Source organism: Poecilia latipinna, unplaced genomic scaffold, assembly GCF_001443285.1.
Source record: "Poecilia latipinna isolate Pla-1442-1.1 unplaced genomic scaffold, P_latipinna-1.0 Scaffold689, whole genome shotgun sequence".
In the NCBI taxonomy this organism is placed as follows: domain Eukaryota; kingdom Metazoa; phylum Chordata; class Actinopteri; order Cyprinodontiformes; family Poeciliidae; genus Poecilia; species Poecilia latipinna.
Window position 1 is genome coordinate 129,217 of NW_015113305.1, and position 18,460 is coordinate 147,676.

An 18,460-nucleotide genomic window follows, 5' to 3' on the forward strand; every position below is an offset into this window, starting at 1 on the left:
TCTAAATTTCAACAACCGACAAACTTTCTCAAATTTTGTCACAGTACAACAGACCCTAATATATGTTACGACAGAGTAGCACACAGTCCTAAAGTGGAAAGAAGGCGCAATTTATTTCAAATATCACTGTATACTTTGGTTCAACAAGTAAGTCTGAGTTCAAGTTTTTTAAGGGCTCTATCAGAAGTTTCCATAGTTTCTCATCTGCTGTGTAGCTGCTTGTTTATTGTCCAAAACTGAAAGCAGCAATCAAACTCTTTCCAAAACAATAAAACCTGTGATCTTCTCCAAGTGCATTCCCCAAAACACCAGTATGTTTACAATGCCTGTACTTTCTCACACAAATTGCAATAAGCAAACTTCCTCACACATGACACAGTGTTTATTAGAAATACAGGGGAACAGCATTACGAAACGGGCATGTTGACAGTTGTTTGTTGTAAGTTTGTAATTTTCTAGTAATCGTTTTGATTCTAGAGCACAACTATCTGCATGCACACACATCCCTAAATTTTTGCACATCTGTTTCCTGCTTGAGAGTAGTTCTTAGCATGGTGGCCACTATAGGGAGTATCCTCTGTGACGATGATGACCCTTTTCATGACTCATGCTATTGTCTCAGCACAACTCTCTTAGTCAGCCCTCTCCAGAGTTATGAGAAGTTACATAGGAATGCTTTACGTCTGTCTTGCCCATTTTTCTCGCTCAGTGTAAAGTTCCCTTGGGTTGTTTCGTGCTTCTTTTCTTTCCAGTAAACTTGCCATTATAGTTGAGCAGAAAGTTCCTCAGTTCCCCCAATAGAGATTGAAACAAAAGCAAATGCCTTCTAGGAGCATTTTCTTGTCAGTTTGCCCCTAAAATAAGCAAAGCAATCTGAGGTGACAGCTCATGATAAAAACTAGGGGTTTCAGTGAGCTGATTTAACAGAAGGATGGTGGATAAGCAGATCCACAGACCCCAGAGTGGTAAGAAGATTATTCCTTATCACACAGAATGGATATTCAGTTAATGGCAACAACAAGCAGTAGTCTGATCTGCTGTAATCAAAGAGAAGTGCAAACAAATAACTCAAATGCAGAAAAAATCTCAAACCAGATTGCAGAAGACAATGCTGGGTTGCAGTCAAGTGTTGGAATAAAGCAACCAAGAGAACTTTAGGAGAATGTTATAGAATGATATATAACCTAAGCAAAACATAAAAAATGCATTATTTTTTTCAAATATGATCTATTCGATTTTTGGAACTATATCTCAATAATTCACACAGACGTACAGAATGGGACAAAATAGCAGCCCAGAGCTATGAAATGAGGTAATGAATTCACAAATCAAAACAAAACGTCTGTCACTAATGAGCTTTATAATGTCACACTTTAACTTTTAGGTGGAAATTTAGCTTCACACAGAAAATGTGTTATGGCACACTGTGAAGAGTTATAGCTGCATGTTTGAGCTGCACGCGCTACATCTCTGCCCCGCCCTGAGCTCGTGGGGTCCCCCCTCTGATCTAAACCCGCGAGCAGATGAAAGAAAAAAAGCGGTTAAGGGAGGCGGGGTCAGCTGATTGCGTCACAGAACCCCTCCCTCTCACTTTAAATTTACAATTTCTATGGGCTCTGCCTGAGAGTCCGTGTGTGCCGTGCGCGCTCGAGCTATTGAACAGTTTTCGCTGAAGGAGACACACCTCGAGCCGCAGAAGTGTACCGGAGACGCACTAATGGTGCTCGAACCACTTTGTCATTTTAAATAATAAACGAGCAGAGTTGGGAAAGTCGCGTCGGGTTCTACTTTGAGGTAGGTGTACGTGTGTGTGTGTGTGTGTGTGTGTGTGTGGCTCTTATTTTTTACCCCCTCTATCGTGAGGGATTGTTTTACAAGCGCACTAACAAAAGCAGCACGTTTCAGCTGCCTGTCCCACCCCGTCGCTATACAGAGTAAGACGTCCGAGGTTTTGGGGGGAAGATTAAAAACCAAAAAGTAACAAGTTTGGATGGAGTAGAGGTAGAATGAGACGGCAAAACACAAACTCTTGCTTCATTGTCTGCTATTGTTGCGGCACAGGACTGTAGACCCGGGACAGTAGAGCACAAACACGTTGGGCTGTTATTGTTCAGCTCATACAGACAGTAAGATATTTCTCAAAACCGGATGGCAGTCTAATCTTTAGGGGGGGAAATGAATGGAGGAAAAGGGACTTGTTTACTATCTCTATTAGGCAGATGCATAGAGATTACATTAATAAACATAACATAATCATAGTTTAGCTCAGTTCCATATATTGAGGAATCGTTTAGTTGGAGGCAAGTCATAAAGCCATATCCAGAAAAATATGCACGCATTCATAAAAGGTTTATTTTTGATTCACCTTAGTCAAGTGGAGTGTGTGTTTCACAAAGCAATGAGTACTGCTCCCTGACAGAGTTGACAAGCATGTGCTATCGTCATGCAGGCTGACCAACTGTCAGTTGCTGTTTCTGCGTTGTCTTGAAGTTGTGAAATTTCTATATGCTTTCTGTCAAACTTTAACACTGAGCAAACAAGGGGGTGGAGAGGGGAACCCAACTGGTGCCAGAGTCTGTGTGTTTTCTGGGTGGAGACTTTAGGGCTTTACATTCTTGCAAACACTGGTACACTTACTGTCAGGTGAAGTAGTTTTAAATCTGGATTATAAGGGGAGAAGTGGTAAAAGAAGAGGGTATGAGTAAGCTTTGAGCAGCGTGGTTGCACTTCGTCTGTGTGTTTAAAAAGAGGGGGGAAATTCTCGCACATGTGTTAGTCATTTGGAGAGGAGTTTGCTGAACGATTTACATCTGTTTTCTGATCTTTGAACCCCCTCCTTCCTTCTCCTTTCTCTTGTTTCTCTCGGCGAGCGTATCTTGCTTGTCCTGCGTTTCCAGTAAAGGCAGATGCCATCACCTTGTGATAGGTGGGCGTTTTCAGCCGAATTTTCTTGTCTGCTCCGTTATTAGTATTGCACTCCAAGGAATTTAAATATGTGAATGAAACTGAATAGTTTCCTAGCTGAAAATGGAAAGCATTCATTTGTGGTTCTGGTGAATGTGTTTGCACAGAATTAGGGTTTAGGTTAGGGAATGTGACCTCGAGAAAAAAGTAGAAGTTTTAAGGTAGTGAATAGGTGTGTGTGTGTGTGTGTGTGTGCGTGCGCGCGCGCGTGGGCATAAGAGCTGTATTACCAGCAGCCACACGTGTTGATGCTGTCCACCATCGCCCAGCTGATCTGTGTGAGGGCATAACATTTCCATTGCTCAGCAGAAGGCCCTTATCCTTACAACCTGCAATGCAATGGTTTAGGATGAAGTTATGAACTTAGATTTTTGTTGACATTTTACATGCTTGCAGTGAAAACTACCTTATTTTTTTTGTGTGTTTGTTCTCTCATTAGTGAGCGTGTAAATGTGGTTTTGATGTTACCCCACATCTTCTGCCTGTTGGTTTGAGTTGGTACAGAAATACTTTGTGTGCAGACATTTGTTCCTCTTTCATCTGTTAAAACTGAGAACTAAAAGCCTGATTTTTTTATTGATACCAAACTTGCATGGTTGATGCCACACCTTTGCATAGTTTTTGCATAAAAATACACATTTAAACTTGTCTGTTGATCAGCTACTAGATTTTGCAGAGACTGTGTGACAACACCATGTCATTAATTATCAAACTATTGATTTTTTTCTACAACAGATTGCTCGTCATTGCTCATTTTCCCCCAAACCAGGCAAGCAAGTTTAGTTTAGTTTAAAAATGGAAGTCTTCTCCTTCTATACTGTTAAGTTACGGGTTTTGCGTAGAACATTAAGACACCTTTTTATTTCTTCTGTTATGACATAATTTTGGTATGTCTTTCTAGTTTCCTTCAGCTGTACAATGTCTGCATCATTTGGTATTTGAGAAACCTGACTCTTTCCTGTCTCTGGCTTATTTACTGGTGCATCTCTACTTTGTATGTCAGTTGACTGAGACATGATGCAACACAAACACATTTGATGCAATCTCTGAGACCTCCGGCAGGCCAAAGAATCTATTTACTTTAGCGCAGTTTTGTTGCTATGGCGCAAGATGATCACAATCCAGGAATTGATTGATGGCCAGCTGATCACAGGCTTCTCTGTGTGTTTGTTTGAATGCCTAAGCAGGGGGTGGGGTCAAACAATTCATGTAAAAGCCAGGCATGCAGTGACTTGTTCAGTTGATTAACTTATTGAGTAGATACTCAGCATGCATACAAAGTACTGAAGCCCAGGCATGGATGTGCGCACCTAAAGACAGTGATCTTTCCAAGAGAACTGCATTGATTTTCCTGCTCTTATGTCAGAGCTTCAATCACAATAAAGCGCCATTACTGCACTTGCTGGTTTTGCATCATACCCACACGTGGACTCTAAATGCTTCCTTCTTTGAGGCTTGTTAGGCTGAAGGGAGGTTCGGGGTGAATGCAGCTTGTATTGAAGTAAGTACTGTGAGAAAGAATCAAAATTTATGACTTCATGTACAAGCATGAACATGCAACTAGATAAGAAAGTGCTCTCGTTCTTATTCAGAAGACAGGAGTCTGATGTTTTCTGTTTTTATGTTCTATTCACAGTAAACAAAAGTTGAATGCGGATTAAAGAAAAAACTACATAATTAATTTCTCTTTTAACTACTATTATAATTGTTCATATCCTTTATGTTGCATTTTGTAAGGCACCAAATCTGAGTGAACAAAGAATCTTGATTTTTTTGGCTTCTTTGTTACTTCACAGTCTGTGTGCACGTGCCCACTTCTTGCACCCCTGTATGTGTGCGTGTGTGTGTGTGTGTCTGCGGGGTTTGTCTGGTTGCTCAAGGTAACAGTTGTTATTGGGGTTTTCTCTGCTGGCATGTAAACAAAGGAGAACCTTCCTACCGCTCCCCGGTGTGCCCTACAGCCAATGAGATTTGAGGTCCCAGCTGGGTTCAGCCAGTAGGCAGCCAGGATGGGTGGGACTTTGCTCCATGAGGAGAAAAACAGCAGTTAAGCACAAAGCTTTGAATCTGGAACTGGAAGACACAGCCATAACAAAGAGTCTTTCCTTACAAATAAACAACCCTTCACACTCCTAAGCAACACACAACAGTATTCTACCTATCAGAAGTATTTACAGACCTTGAGCTTTTCACTGGAATTATTTGTATTTATCTATATATCAATCTTTAGGACAGGCAGCTGAAGTGGCTGCAAGAGGAGGTTAAAAAAATTATTTGGCAATATGGCTAAAAAACTTATCACAATATAAACATTTCTTATCAATTTATCAGTTGATAATTGATATGTTTTGAACATCCAAAATACTGCCAAACTACAGTAGTTAAGTGACCTTTTGTTTTTTATACACAATTTCCTCGTGAGCTGTTGTACTCATTTTCTCCTTTCGCTCCACCCTGTTCTTTTTTTATTTTTAAGCAGTTGTGGGGCACGGTGGCAAAACATGAAATTGCTCCAACATACTGAGGAATACTGCATGCATTCTGTGAATCGCACAGACTCTGCGTGCACTGTCGGCGGATGGTTGAAATTTCATAGTCGAGCGTCTTTATTACACAGATTTTTCATGACAAATTCCTTCATTTCCCGCAACATGAATGGATGGGAAGTTTGATGAGCTAGTTGGGTGCCTAACCCTGTTTCTTCTCACCTGGGGTAGACGCCGCACACCTTTGACTATATTCCCCAGAATTCTATGCAACTCTAGATCAGAGTTCCTTGATCACGTCTATCACAATAGATATTATTGTTTTGCCCCCCAGCCCTTCCTTTGGAGGGCTTAAGACAAATGTAAATAGATGTTTAAAGCCTAATATTTTCCTTCTGATACATAGTTATGTGCTACTTTGTGTTGGTCCTTTACTTACCATGTAAATGGCATGCATGAAAGCTTGTGGTTGTAACATGACAAGATGTGAAAAAGTTCAAGTGGCATAACTACTTTTTTCATTGCAGTGCATTAGTATTGCAGTTAGAAGCCTTATATGAAATATTTAAGCAAATGTTTACATCAAAGTCCACCTGGTTTTGCACTGTTGTTCCCGTTTGTCTGGATTTAATACAGTTGTCATGCTCATTTGTCTTCTGATGAATCCACCTGCTCTCAATATATCTAAATATATATATACATACAGGAGCATGTGTCAGGGCCAGCTGCGAACTGGTACAGAACAGCTTTTTGTATTTAAGTCACAGTTGTGACCTCAGCCATCCTCCCCTCTTCCAAACTGTGACCCTTCACCAGTTATTCAGGACAAGTATTTAAGCTAGTAGTTTGGCTCCCACGACTAGATCTGTGCGGGTGCTACTGTTTCTGTTCATGCTTGCTGTTGTGTGCCCACAGCAATAATCAGTGTGCCGGCTCATCACATTCCTTCTGTGTGACTCAAAGTCATGTCTGTGCCTTTTGAATCCATCTCATTCTCTCCATAATCTGCCTGACCGGGGGGTTGTACAGTCTTCACACAAGCCATTGCGTGAAATGACTTAAGTCAGCAATGAACTGAACTGAAATGCCTAACAGTTTTATTTTCAACTTTTAAAAAAGCTGTGATTAAGTTATGTTTGCCTGTGAAACATTTGAACAGGAGGTAAAGCTGTGGTATGTGAGCATATCTGACTAGACCTGCATATTTGAACTTATATCATCTGCACAAAAGAAGTCTTGCTAAAGAAAAGGGACAAAAGAAAAGTATCTTTTGCAGATCAATTAAAAAAAATCAAAGCACTGTGTTTTGTTGACTAAAATGTGGGTTTAAAAAAGGAAGGTGGGCAAAATTTGCTTTTTTGAATATAATAGGGCAGTAAAACAGTGCTGCGGTTGACCTTTAAAAAAAAAGAAGTCGTTAGGTTAAACAAAAACGGGAACAAAAGAGTCACATTGAAGTCTCTGCAGTTATTGTTTAATTCTTCCTAATTTTCAATGGCCCTTTGTGTATGAAACTCATGTAAAGTTTACCTTTGAGTTTGGAAGTATGACACGTCTCAAATTCTAGTATTACTCAATGACCAGAAACAAAATGATCTGCATCAAGTCTAGTCTTTGCACTGATGAGATAATGAAAATTGTTATTCTCATAATAGAAATTGATAACCTTTTTTTTTCCCCTAAATGAGCTTTCTGATATAGCTGAAGAAATAGGTCATTTCTTCAGCTTTACAATTAAGAGCCGAAGCATTATACAATATTATTGTAATGAACAGGGATGCAGAAAGGTGTTTCCTTGCTTCAGCCCAGGTGATTTCAATTGACAGGTGTTTGCTGAACTGCAATTAACTAAACCCAATATGCAGGGAAACATCTGAAGCATGCTAGGCAGTCTGCCTTGAGGACCAGGGTTGGGAAACACTGATTTAGAGAACATCTGTTGATGTTGGTTCTCAAGTCATAAGCAATCCCACTAAAGAGCGCATTATTAAGGCAAACCATCTACTAAGTTAGCATTTAAAAGCTTTGTTGTCAAGTCTAAACAGCACATCTTGTAATGAATGATGCACTGGCATGAAGATTTAAGTCCAGATCCAGTAGAAAAACTAAAATTACATGTGAAGTCTGACGCAACAGTTTGCTGTCTAAGGTTAGTCCAAGAATCACAGAACTTTGCATGCTTTGACTGAATGCTCTTCACCAGCAGGCCAGAATGTGGCTGGGTTCCATAGCTCGCTATAAAGCTGCCTTATTGCCCCTTAAATACTTTATGTATCCCCAGACATAAACATACTGCACAGCTGGAAACTGAACTGTCACATGACGCAATGAATTATTGTGGGTGTTGCAGCGCATTTGCTTGTCAGTGCTTAGTGAACCCTAAAACATCGGACTGTAAATTTCCCACACCCCATTCATCTCCCCGGTGACATTGTTGCATTGTGGGAGAAGAGATGGCTGTCCTGTAGAGGTCAGTACATGACGAAGCCCACAGAATTCCCCTGCTCTTCTTCTCTGTTGCTGCATACCCCCAACTCTAAGGCAGGAAATGCAAAACAGATCTCAACCCCCAAACTCCCAAGCATGCTTTTGAAGAGACATATTTCTTTCACTATCCCACCGCCCCTTAATTTTCAACACTCTATAGCCAAATCCAAATCTATGACTTTTAATACACTAGACAGAGATGACGCTATATTTTGAAGAACCACTCCTAAACTTAAAGTAATCTCTAGTAGAGTAGTGATCACATGTTATAAACAGCCAGCCACGTTTCTTCTGGGATGTGTTTTCACAGTCTTGTGAATGAGCATGTATGAACACAGGATTCTTGGAAATGATCTCATTGTTATGGCTCAGCCTTCAAATCTCAGTCACTCGTTGAGTTTTTACAGGACTCTAACTCGCATACACTCTTGCTTTCCTTCCTCGTGTCCCTCCTGAACTGTCAATTAAAAGGCCATCTATCTGGGCATTTTAACTCGGGCCTCTTCTTATTTATGGCTCATTGGCCGCTTCATTAACGGACAGGCTGGGAGATGTGTAGCCAGATCTGTCCAGTTTGTAGCACGCAGCAAGAGGGAGGGCAGTTTGTATGTGACACCTCAGGGAGAGAAAGAATAAGGGGTGGGGGTTGTTTTATGGGGGGGGTTGATGACGCATTTTCCCCCGAGGGGGTGGACTTCCCATCTGTGAGTGGGCAGGCGGATAGATTAGGGGAAGATGGAGAAGGGATAAGAAGCAAGGGACTGAGAAAGTATAGATAATAGAAAACATATGTAAAACGTGTTCTAACCTGATTTACCACTAAGTGTACTGTCACAGAAGTGTTTCTTCCTCATAAAACCTCTATAAACAAATGCTTCGGTTGTTAAAATCTTCACGGTTGACTATGTGGGTGTGGTCTCCCATGTGTTCATGACCAATGACAGCTGACTGCCCAACCCCACCCTTTGCTGTTCTGTTTGTCCCTGTATCCTTGAAGACAACTGTGGGCTCAGATGGTGAAGAGGGACACAAACTGCTCTCATTACCCTGATCTTCTCTGTTCTGGAAATCTGTAGAAGGAAGAAAAAAGGGGTCATTTTTGACTGAGAAAGACAAATATAAGGCCAATATTGGCCTTGTATTTTCCTTTTTCCCTGTCTGCCTACCCTGGCAGAGATCTTAACATAATTCCCTCATATAATTTATTTTCTCTTGCTTCTTCTTCCTATTGGTCGACTTTTGAAACTTTCTTTCCATGTGTCTCCATAGTTTTTATATGGCCAGTCTAGATTCTCATCTCCATCTTTTTTTTTTAGCCTTCCTTCCAATCACGGATAATCTGTGAGAGCAAAGAGTGGCTTTTTGTATGTTTCATTCATCAGTTTCAGAATGGACATAGAAATACAAAAGACTTAAATGAAAATTATATCACTCACCTCTGCCACCCTGTAAAACTTTCTGTTTAGCAGGTTGAATTGGATCTCAGTGCAACTCTAAATGTGTTATGGATACAGACTTAAGCAGCCATGATTTGCTCACGATGTGCATTATCCCAACTTAACAGTTTACTTTCCAAAGTGATTTAAAGTTTTACAACTAAACATGGCATCAATTAGAGTTGCACAATATAATAAACTGCAAATTAAATTTACTAGGAAGTGACGTTTGAAAAGTTCTATTTCAAATGCCATGCATTAAAATTGTGCTTTTCTGTTAGATTTTTCAATTTGCGTGATCTTTTGCATCTATTGATGTCATCGTGGCACAATGTAATAACACAATGATAATGCTATATTTGCCTAATGTCATGCAGCACTCTTATCAATGTACTTGCAGAGCTCAAGATGGATCCTATAGTTTCTGTTTTTGGTGAAGATGCCCCAAACAGGCAGATAATGATGTCCGGTTTTCTTTGACATCTGACTTACTGATTCACTTCCCCTGAGGTCTACAGCACTTAAAAGATAAAGATGTACTGTAGGTACTTTGATACGGTTTTCAATTCAATTTAAAAAATTAAGAAATGGTTTGTTGTTGATTGATGTCAACAAGCTGAAAATGGTGTGAGTTCCCACTTTTTGCTACTTTTAGTTTAAGTAAAAGGGACATTGTACATAGAGGAATATTCTCAGTGGATGATGAACAGGTGAGACTCCTGTTCAGTTAAAAATTTAGACAGAAAATCATGAGATACTTTATTGATTTAGTTTTGTTTTCATTCTTTTAAGTCATACACATGATCTTACAGGGAGATACAGAGAGGATCAATTGCAATTAAAAAAGCAGTATGTCCAAAACATATATATATATATATGCACAAAAGTGTGGGAAGGTGCCACATTGGTATATTTTCAATGAGTCAATGCCGAGTTGCTTTGCTTCCCTAAGCATACTGTTATTATCCTTGAAGCAGTTTAAAATCACTTTTTTTCACACAACTTACTCAACTATATAATGTTCTCACTTCCCAGAGGAAATGTTAGTAAGTCTTGTTAAAAAAAAAAAAAAAAGTTTTGGTTGAGGCATGAAAAGTTATAAGGACTTTTTTGGCCTACTCCAAGAAGCTGAAGACTCCAGGGTATTTTATAAGCTAAACGATTACATCAGCTCAGAACCTTTTGTATTTTGCACTGACGTTTAATCTGTGGGGTAGATTAGGCAAATTAAGTCTTCCACAGTGTCTGCTATGGCCCTCGCTGAAGTGTTGGAGCTGCGCTGATCAGACAGTAGTCTTCAAAGGAGTCAATTAATTAAGGAAGTGTGCTTAAACTGCATGGAAGTAAAAAGACAGTTCGTATTACATGTTTTCTAAGTATTTTAAAATAATCTTGAAAGTACTGTATTGCTTCATAACTATTTTATTTTCTCACATTGGTTTAAAATTGTGGACCAAGTCCTCCCATCTGATTGAATCAAACATCAGTCACTGAGTTTGGATGCGGTGTGCAAATGGCAATGTTTCACTTTAAAGTGAACTCATTTTATGAGCTGCTACTCAGAATAAAAATAAACTGAAATGATCAGAGCTGTAACAGTCACTTAAAAAGTTGGTGTAATCTGTAGCTGTTCTAGGGTCATTTCTGGTGGTGCTTTTTCTATATATTCATTCGTTTATTTCTTTATTTTTATTATTAACTAGTGGTTAATCTTTTTTGTTAATTGACCACTAGAATTAAAACGCTTTAAGCTAATAATATAGCCATTTTAAAATCTGTTTTTTTTAAAGACACTTATTTCAGTTTAACATTTATTAAGTCATACATTGCAGCTGACTCAGTTGCTATCACTCATTCTTCTTTAGAGCTGTGAAATCGAATGAAAATATTAACAGTACCGTATTTCTACCGCTACTTTAAGAAGCACAGAAATTAGCTTGTATGATAAATGTACGCTGCTGTTGGCTCATGCAGCTGAGCTAACCACAAGTGATGCAATCAGTTGGCACAGCACAGGCACTCTGCCCCTCTAAGATCGCTCCCTTCTATTAGCTCTAATGCAGGCTGCAATCATTGGGTATATTTTCACACAACCACAAATGCAAAACCGACTGTTGATTTACTTTATTTTCTATCAAACAACCTTGCTTTTTATTTTAATTTTATGCAGAAAGAACAGAATAATTATGTTATTTAACCAACACGTCTGGATGAACGTTTTGTAACAGTTTTTTTCCACTTCTACTTCTGTTTGCGGTATTCAAAATAGGATATTTTCTATCATTAAACTCTAAAGTTTTAAACAAGATCTCAGTCAAGCATTTGGAGGACTGAAGGGAGGGTTTGACATTAAACTTCCTTTTCTGGACTCACTGACCCACTTTTTCTTCTTGGTTTCTATTGGTTTAACCTACAAATCATTTCGTCTTATCTCTGACTGCTCGAGCATAGTAAATTATCCAAATTATCTTCTTCATGGATATCTTGGAGATAGTCCCTTTGAAAGCCTCATTATCTGTTTTTGTCTGTCTCTGTAGTTAGGGTGTGTCTTCAAAACTAATAAACAATCTGTTTTAATGGAATCCTGGAAACTGAAGCAATCTTTCACCCACAACGTCTGCAGTTTTATGTACATCATAAATAGCTTTATTTAATGCATGGATTGAGTTTCAGAGAAGTGGAATGAAATTATATTTTCCAAATATAAATTTTTCTGGGACATGTTGCCGTTTAAAACATCACAAAGCATAAAAAAACTGTATGCCTTAAGAAGCCATCAAAAATTGTCTGCATGGACTTTGCTGTTTCTAGCGGCTAAGGGGCACCAACAGGGACATAAAATAAAACATGTTAAACATCTAATTATAAGTCTGGCTTTAAGCATCGCTCCAATTTGAGGGTGCATGTTCCTTTTGAACTCCCTATGTTACTTCCTCTCTCTTCCTGGGGCACAGAGGAAGTAGCAGCAGATGTGTTACGCTATAACAGACACCGTGACAACACTACTGGTCTTTAAGTTCCCTCTGCATTTGCACAAACCACCCAGCATGTACTTCACAGCTTAATGAACTGCTCCTACAAATCCTCACCATCTCAGTTTATCCTGTGACCACAATGTCTCATAATACAAAGAGGCAGTCTTGTTTATTTTATTAATTACAGAGTTGAGATGTCTGGTTTTTATTACTATGTTCTAAACATAGTAATACAAGTGGAGAGTCGTACCTTTATGATTTAAAGCTGTGGTTCCCAAAGTTTTATTACAAGTGTTGCATTGGTAAAGAGCATGTTTGTTTGTTTTTTTTTTTTCTCTAAGTTGTGCCGTCCTGTCAAACATTTTTAAAACCTTGTCATTTTTTTGATTTTTTTGTTTTGGATGCATTCTCTAGTCCTGTCTTCAGATGTAAACTTAACACACAGCATAAGTAGTTGCTCTCATTTGTTCTTGCTTTACCAATATCTGTCTCCATGCATGCTGGAAATCATAGACATTTTCTACACTTTATTTATTGAAGTTAACATCAGTTTGCTTGAACATCTGATTTATTTTGGCTTTTTGTTGTCCATTAAACTAAGCCATTAGCTGAAGCCTGAGGTGCATCTGAGGAGTGATGAAGCTCAGGTTCCACCACTTCTACTTCTATTATATAGTTTCTAAAAACTTTATGTAATGAATTTGCTGAAAATGCATCAGAAGATTTCTGACTGAGGCATTTAAGACATTTCATAGAAACCACAAAATCATCATGACCAACTGAAATATGTTGTTTTTCCTCGCAGCATAAATTCTGTCCAGAATAATATTATAATTTACCTTGCTTTGTTCATGTTGGCCTTTTTTTCTTATGTAACCAACATGATTTAGCTGCAGTGATGCAGTGACACTGACCTCTAGTGGTTTCTGTGTATCAATACGCTGGTCTTCTAAATGTAGGCCATGTTTTGAATTTGTGGATACACTCCCCCCTCATGCTTGTTATCAGCACGTGCAGTGAAACGCGTTATCTTGAAACTGGCTGTGATTGGCCCGCTCACTGTTTGTTTTCAATCTGTCCTTATCGGTCACAGACTGTGACCTATCAGAAGCTGCATGACGAGGCAACATCTTGAAATCGCAAGCACTGGCAACAAGGATGCTGTTGGTTTTCAATGATTCCTCAGCCAGCCTGGGAACAGAAATGTGCATCACTTTGTCTGCTAATGAAAGATGGCTCCATCTGATCTATAAAGCCACTGTTAGACTAAATGTTCTTTTAAAAGGTTTTTTTTTAATCATACCATATCCGGTATTGTGCTCACCAACAGTTCTTTGTGCTATAAATCAATGACTCATTCATCAATAAGGAAACAGAAATAGTTTCCTTATTGATTGGTAGCGATGTCTATTGAAAGTGAAGGGGACAGAACAAATGAGGGCGGGAGCGGAGACGGAGTGTGTGTTGGTGTGTGTATGAGTGTGAGAGAGAGGCGGAGAGAGAGAGAACTAGCTATAAAACAGACTTTGGACTCCAAGCAGCTCAGTCAGAGACAGCTGTGCAGGACGAAGCTCTGCTTCTACGCGAGGCTCATAACATTCTGACAAGCACGACGTGCTTTAATTCCTTTTCCTGGAAAACAGATTTTTAATCAGAATAAGCCAGGATGGCGACCATGTTCAGATATCCTGTCTTCCCTCATCTGCAGGGTGAGTTACTTGAGAAATCAGTTCTGTACAGTTTGTACACTTTGTTTTTGTGGTATTTATTAGTGGATTTCTTAAATCTTTTGTGACGCTTTAATACATTTTAAAGGAGGAAATTGACTTTTTGCTGTTTCATAAGCATCTTTGAACCATCTGTCCAGATTTAAAATGTGTAAACAGTAGCTTCAATAAAAAGTAATAAATTGGGAGGTTAAGTACACTCTGATAAGGACAGCAATCCAACTTGCAGTAAAACTTACCCTTGCTTGTTTATATCATGTTTCATGAATAAATTAATGAGAAACAATTTCCCACACGCCAGCTGTGTCGGTAACTGTTAAATTGCATAACTTCCTCCTGAAAGTGGACAAAAAACTTTTATTTTAAATGATTTTTTTTTAAAGAATAAAACTGTTAATTATGGCTCCTGGGCAAATCTTTATATTTTAATATTTATGTATATTTGGGAAATAAATAGCCCTTATTTTGTATAGTTTAATTAACGTTTTGGCCAAAGGTCCGTAAGCCACATCTGAAGTGTTTAAAACCTGCATCAAAATGTATGTGTATCTGATTCTGTGCTGTCTGGGTAAATCTGTTGTGTTGCAGATGTTTCTTTTACCACATGACAGGAGAATGAAATGTTCAACCTCACTCAGTCTGGAACAATTATGTAATGTCATCACCGAGTCCCCTGATGTCAATTCAGAAACTTATGTCAGAGTTTTCGGAACAGTTTTCCATTAGGATTTGAAAAGATTGTTGATTTTTAAAAAAAGGGGGTTTCTCTCCGATATTTATACACAATGGTTGCTATGATGTGGTTGCAGGATTCTGGTTTGTTAGAGAGCATGATTATTGAATACTCATTCCATTTATATAGGTCTATGTTTATTGTATTAAATGAACAAAAATGAAAGCTCAACTTTAAAAATGTAAACTAAAAAAAGTCTGTATATTTTAAAATAAAAGTATTATTATTATTATCAGTATATCTTAAATCTTATTATCAATTTATATTATAATCACACAAAGCCTTAATGTCCAAAAATTGCTAATATGAGTTTGCTTTTTTTATTCTGTATCTAAATCCGTTTCCCAGCTAGACTTGTCACAACGTGTCATTTTCTCATTGTCCTCTGTCTCTGCAGATCCGTGTGGTCCTGGAAGGAGTGTCATGGCAGAACCAGACTACCTGGAGGGAGACTGTGATGAGCTCATCCAACCCAAAAAGCTGATTAATCCAGTCAAGAGCTCCCGAAACCACCAGGACCTACACAGAGAGCTTATTATGAACCAAAAGAGGTCAGGAGATAAATAAATAATCTTCCAGTCCCTTTGTTTTTCTAATGCCCTCATTCTTATCTGTTTGCTTGTGGGTAGGAACAGTTTTTATCAGTTTGTGACTGCAATAAAATATATCAAAGTGTGAGTCCCATGGATTTTAAAGATAGTGATTTAGTCACTTATGGCTCAGTAAAACTTTCTAGCTGGTCGTTACCTTGGTAATACCGTAACAATAACAAAACGGGGGGGGGAAAACCCCCCAAAAACATTAGACTGCATCCAGATCCTCACTAATTTAGTTTCATCTTTACTAATGGAGGAGTAAAGATGAAGCAGGGACGTTAACTGAATCCAGTTGACATCCCTGCTGGTGTTCTAATCATCTGCAGACAGAGCTGATGCTTTTGCTGTGTCACTTTGGCTGAGCTCACTGATTCAACCTCCAGCAGCATCATTAATTGGCTTAGTATGCAAAACTTTCACCAGAAGTATTACATAAAACAAAAATATTGTCAAAAATGGTTATGTAAAAGTCCCACGCAAATTCAAAAGCACCTGATTGCTTGTTGTTTGAAGGCGATATGAGCGCCCATCTGTGTGAATGTAAATGCACATGTTCCAGCGCCAGTGATCATCCTATCAGCACTGAATGTTTTTCTTTTTTTTTTTTTTTTCTCTCACCGTGCAGCAGTGGCCACTTTGTGCCTGAGCTATAAATAGCAGTGTAAATACTCATGATGCTGACAGCTGCTCCATCACAGCATCCCTGCTCTGTCTATGAACAGGTCAAAGACTGGGATCCAATTTGTAACAATGAGATCACATCAAGATGTAGTGGGGGGAAAAATAGTAATACTAAGCTGACTTTCTAAATGGTGCAGAATATTGTTTGTATGGGTCTAGACGGGCTGAAGTGCGATTTCTGGGGGAGTTGAAATGGTTTGATTGAGCTTTTAGCACATTCTAATATAAAGAAATGTTGCTTTCACAGTGGATTAGTCATAGTGATGATGGTGTGGAGGAGAGGCAGGGAGGGGTGCGTGGATGGATGCATGGATGGATAGATGGATAAAAAAGAAAAGAAAAAACATGTTATGTAATCAAGATTACAAAACAGTCTCCAGCTGAGAGCCTTTCTCTGCCTCTGCTACCTTGGCGACAGTGACCCTACCCCACGGAAACCCTTAAAGAGCAATGTGTGAGAATGTCAGAAATCGTGTCTCTTTTTGTTAGGAGATGTGCATGTGGATGAGGGTGTGGGTGGGAAAGGGGGGGGTTGAACAGCTACTGATTATGTAAAAGCAGAGTGATGTAAGCATCGTTACAGTCTGTACTGGAAACCTTAAAGCTGCCCAGTCACGTCTCTTTATCGTCTGCTTCGCCGCAGCGTTGCTAAGTGCTTTCATAAGACATAAAAAAACAAACAAAAAAAACAGGCAGATTAACTGCAGCAGTGACTCTACAGAAAGTGATGTCTTTTTGTAATTTAACTCCCGTTGCATCTTGGAACATTTTGAGCCCAGTTATGTAATCCGTAGGATCTAATCATGCATTTTAAGATGCTGCTGGTGCTGTACTGTGGGGCACGTAGGAAGACTTTCAGTCAGGATTCAGTTCAGAAAGCAAACGGTCACGAGAGAAGTCCGATCATCTGAATCAGAAGGTTTTTAAATTAAAATGAAGGGTGGAGTAGTATGAAGCACAGCCTGTCACAGTAAGAAGTGACTTTGCTGTGGGAGTTTTGTGTGTTCTTTTTCTCTTTTCCAGTCAGTCTCTCTCCTTATTCTTCTGTTTAACAATCTCAGCTCTCCTCCCCCACTTATTTAACTTGGAGAAGTTTGGTAGATTACATAACTTTGTTCCTCTTGGCAAAACGATCTCACATTTTCTTAAGATGACTCTATCTTCTTTCTTAGTCATGCACCAATCCCTCTAGTTTCCCTTCAGCTTATTTGAGAGAATGGGAGGATAGTTTACAGTATGCAAGCAAGCAATTACAGTGCCTTGCAGAACTAGTCATACCCCTTGAACCTTTGAGTGTTTTGTTACTTGTCAACTTGAAGACTTTCAGGTATTATGTCAGGATTTATTGTGACGACACAAAGTAATGCCTAGTTGTAAAGCTGAAGAAAAAGAATGCACATTAAAAAAAAAATTCTTCATACGAGTAAAATGTTGAAAATTATAGTGTGTGTAAATGTTTACCTCCACCACTTTCTACATTTGTAGAGCTGATGAAGACATACTACAAAAACTCGATTCATGGGAGTAAATATGAACCTCATATTTTTTAGATTTAATTAGTCAGAGATTCTGAAAAACAATATATTGTCTTTATTCATGTCAATTATATGCTACCTTTTTTAATGCATATAATCCCTCTAACACACATTGAAGTTAGTGGAATAAAATGTGAAAGAGTTGAATGGGTGTGAATACTTTTGTTTCTCGGACACAATCTCCAATTGCCTTAAAATCAGAATTTTTTTGGAGACATGATCGTCATGTAATCCAGATGATGTAACACAGATATAGTTTGCTAACTAGAACGAGGTCATGATGTTCATCTGTTCTGAATAAATCTCCCAGAAAATCGCCCCCTAAATGCGTTCCGGAAATTCCATAAGCTTGTAGTACCACAGATTTGTTTAAGCTTGTTTCGTGAAACATGTTGTCTCTTAGTGATTCGCTGCTCTCTCTGTCTGTTGTAAAGGGGCCTTGCTCCTCAGAACAAGCCAGAGCTCCAGAAGGTTCTAGAGAAGAGGAAGAGAGAACAAGTTATCAAGGCCCAAAAGGAGGAGCAGGAGGCTCACAAGAAGAGAAGCGACCTGGAAATAGAGCTCATGAAAAGACAACAGAAACTAGAGCAGGTAAATCTTCTAACATATCACTCTTTTTTTTTTTCTACCACTCCAAGTTCATTTTTAATGGTACACTGATTTATTTGCTTTCTTCATTTCCGTCGCCCAGCTTGAACTGGAGCAGCAGAAAATTCAGGAGGAGCAGGAAAACACCCCTGAGTTTGTGAAGATGAAGGGCAACCTGCGCCGCACCAAGCAGGAAGCCGGCGGTGAAGAGCAAGCCACCTAAAATCCAGCCGGGGTGTCTGGTTCTGGCTG

The 18,460-nt window shown here is 39.0% G+C and overlaps 1 protein-coding gene across 2 annotated transcripts; it reads left to right on the forward strand.

Moving 5' to 3' along the window:
• Nucleotides 1-1,620: 1,620 nt before the first annotated feature.
• On the forward strand, nt 1,621-18,455 carry fam107b (family with sequence similarity 107 member B). Of its 2 annotated transcripts, none has more exons than XM_015044718.1 (4): nt 1,621-1,794; nt 15,206-15,359; nt 18,055-18,211; nt 18,312-18,455. In XM_015044718.1, the coding sequence occupies exons 2-4, from the start codon at nt 15,232-15,234 to the stop codon at nt 18,429-18,431; spliced, it is 405 nt and encodes a 134-aa protein (XP_014900204.1). In that variant the 5' UTR covers nt 1,621-1,794; nt 15,206-15,231; the 3' UTR covers nt 18,432-18,455. The 2 variants fall into 2 exon arrangements, with proteins under 2 accessions (XP_014900204.1, XP_014900202.1); XM_015044716.1 differs by lacking the exon at nt 1,621-1,794 and adding an exon at nt 13,878-14,057.
• Nucleotides 18,456-18,460: the final 5 nt, after the last annotated feature.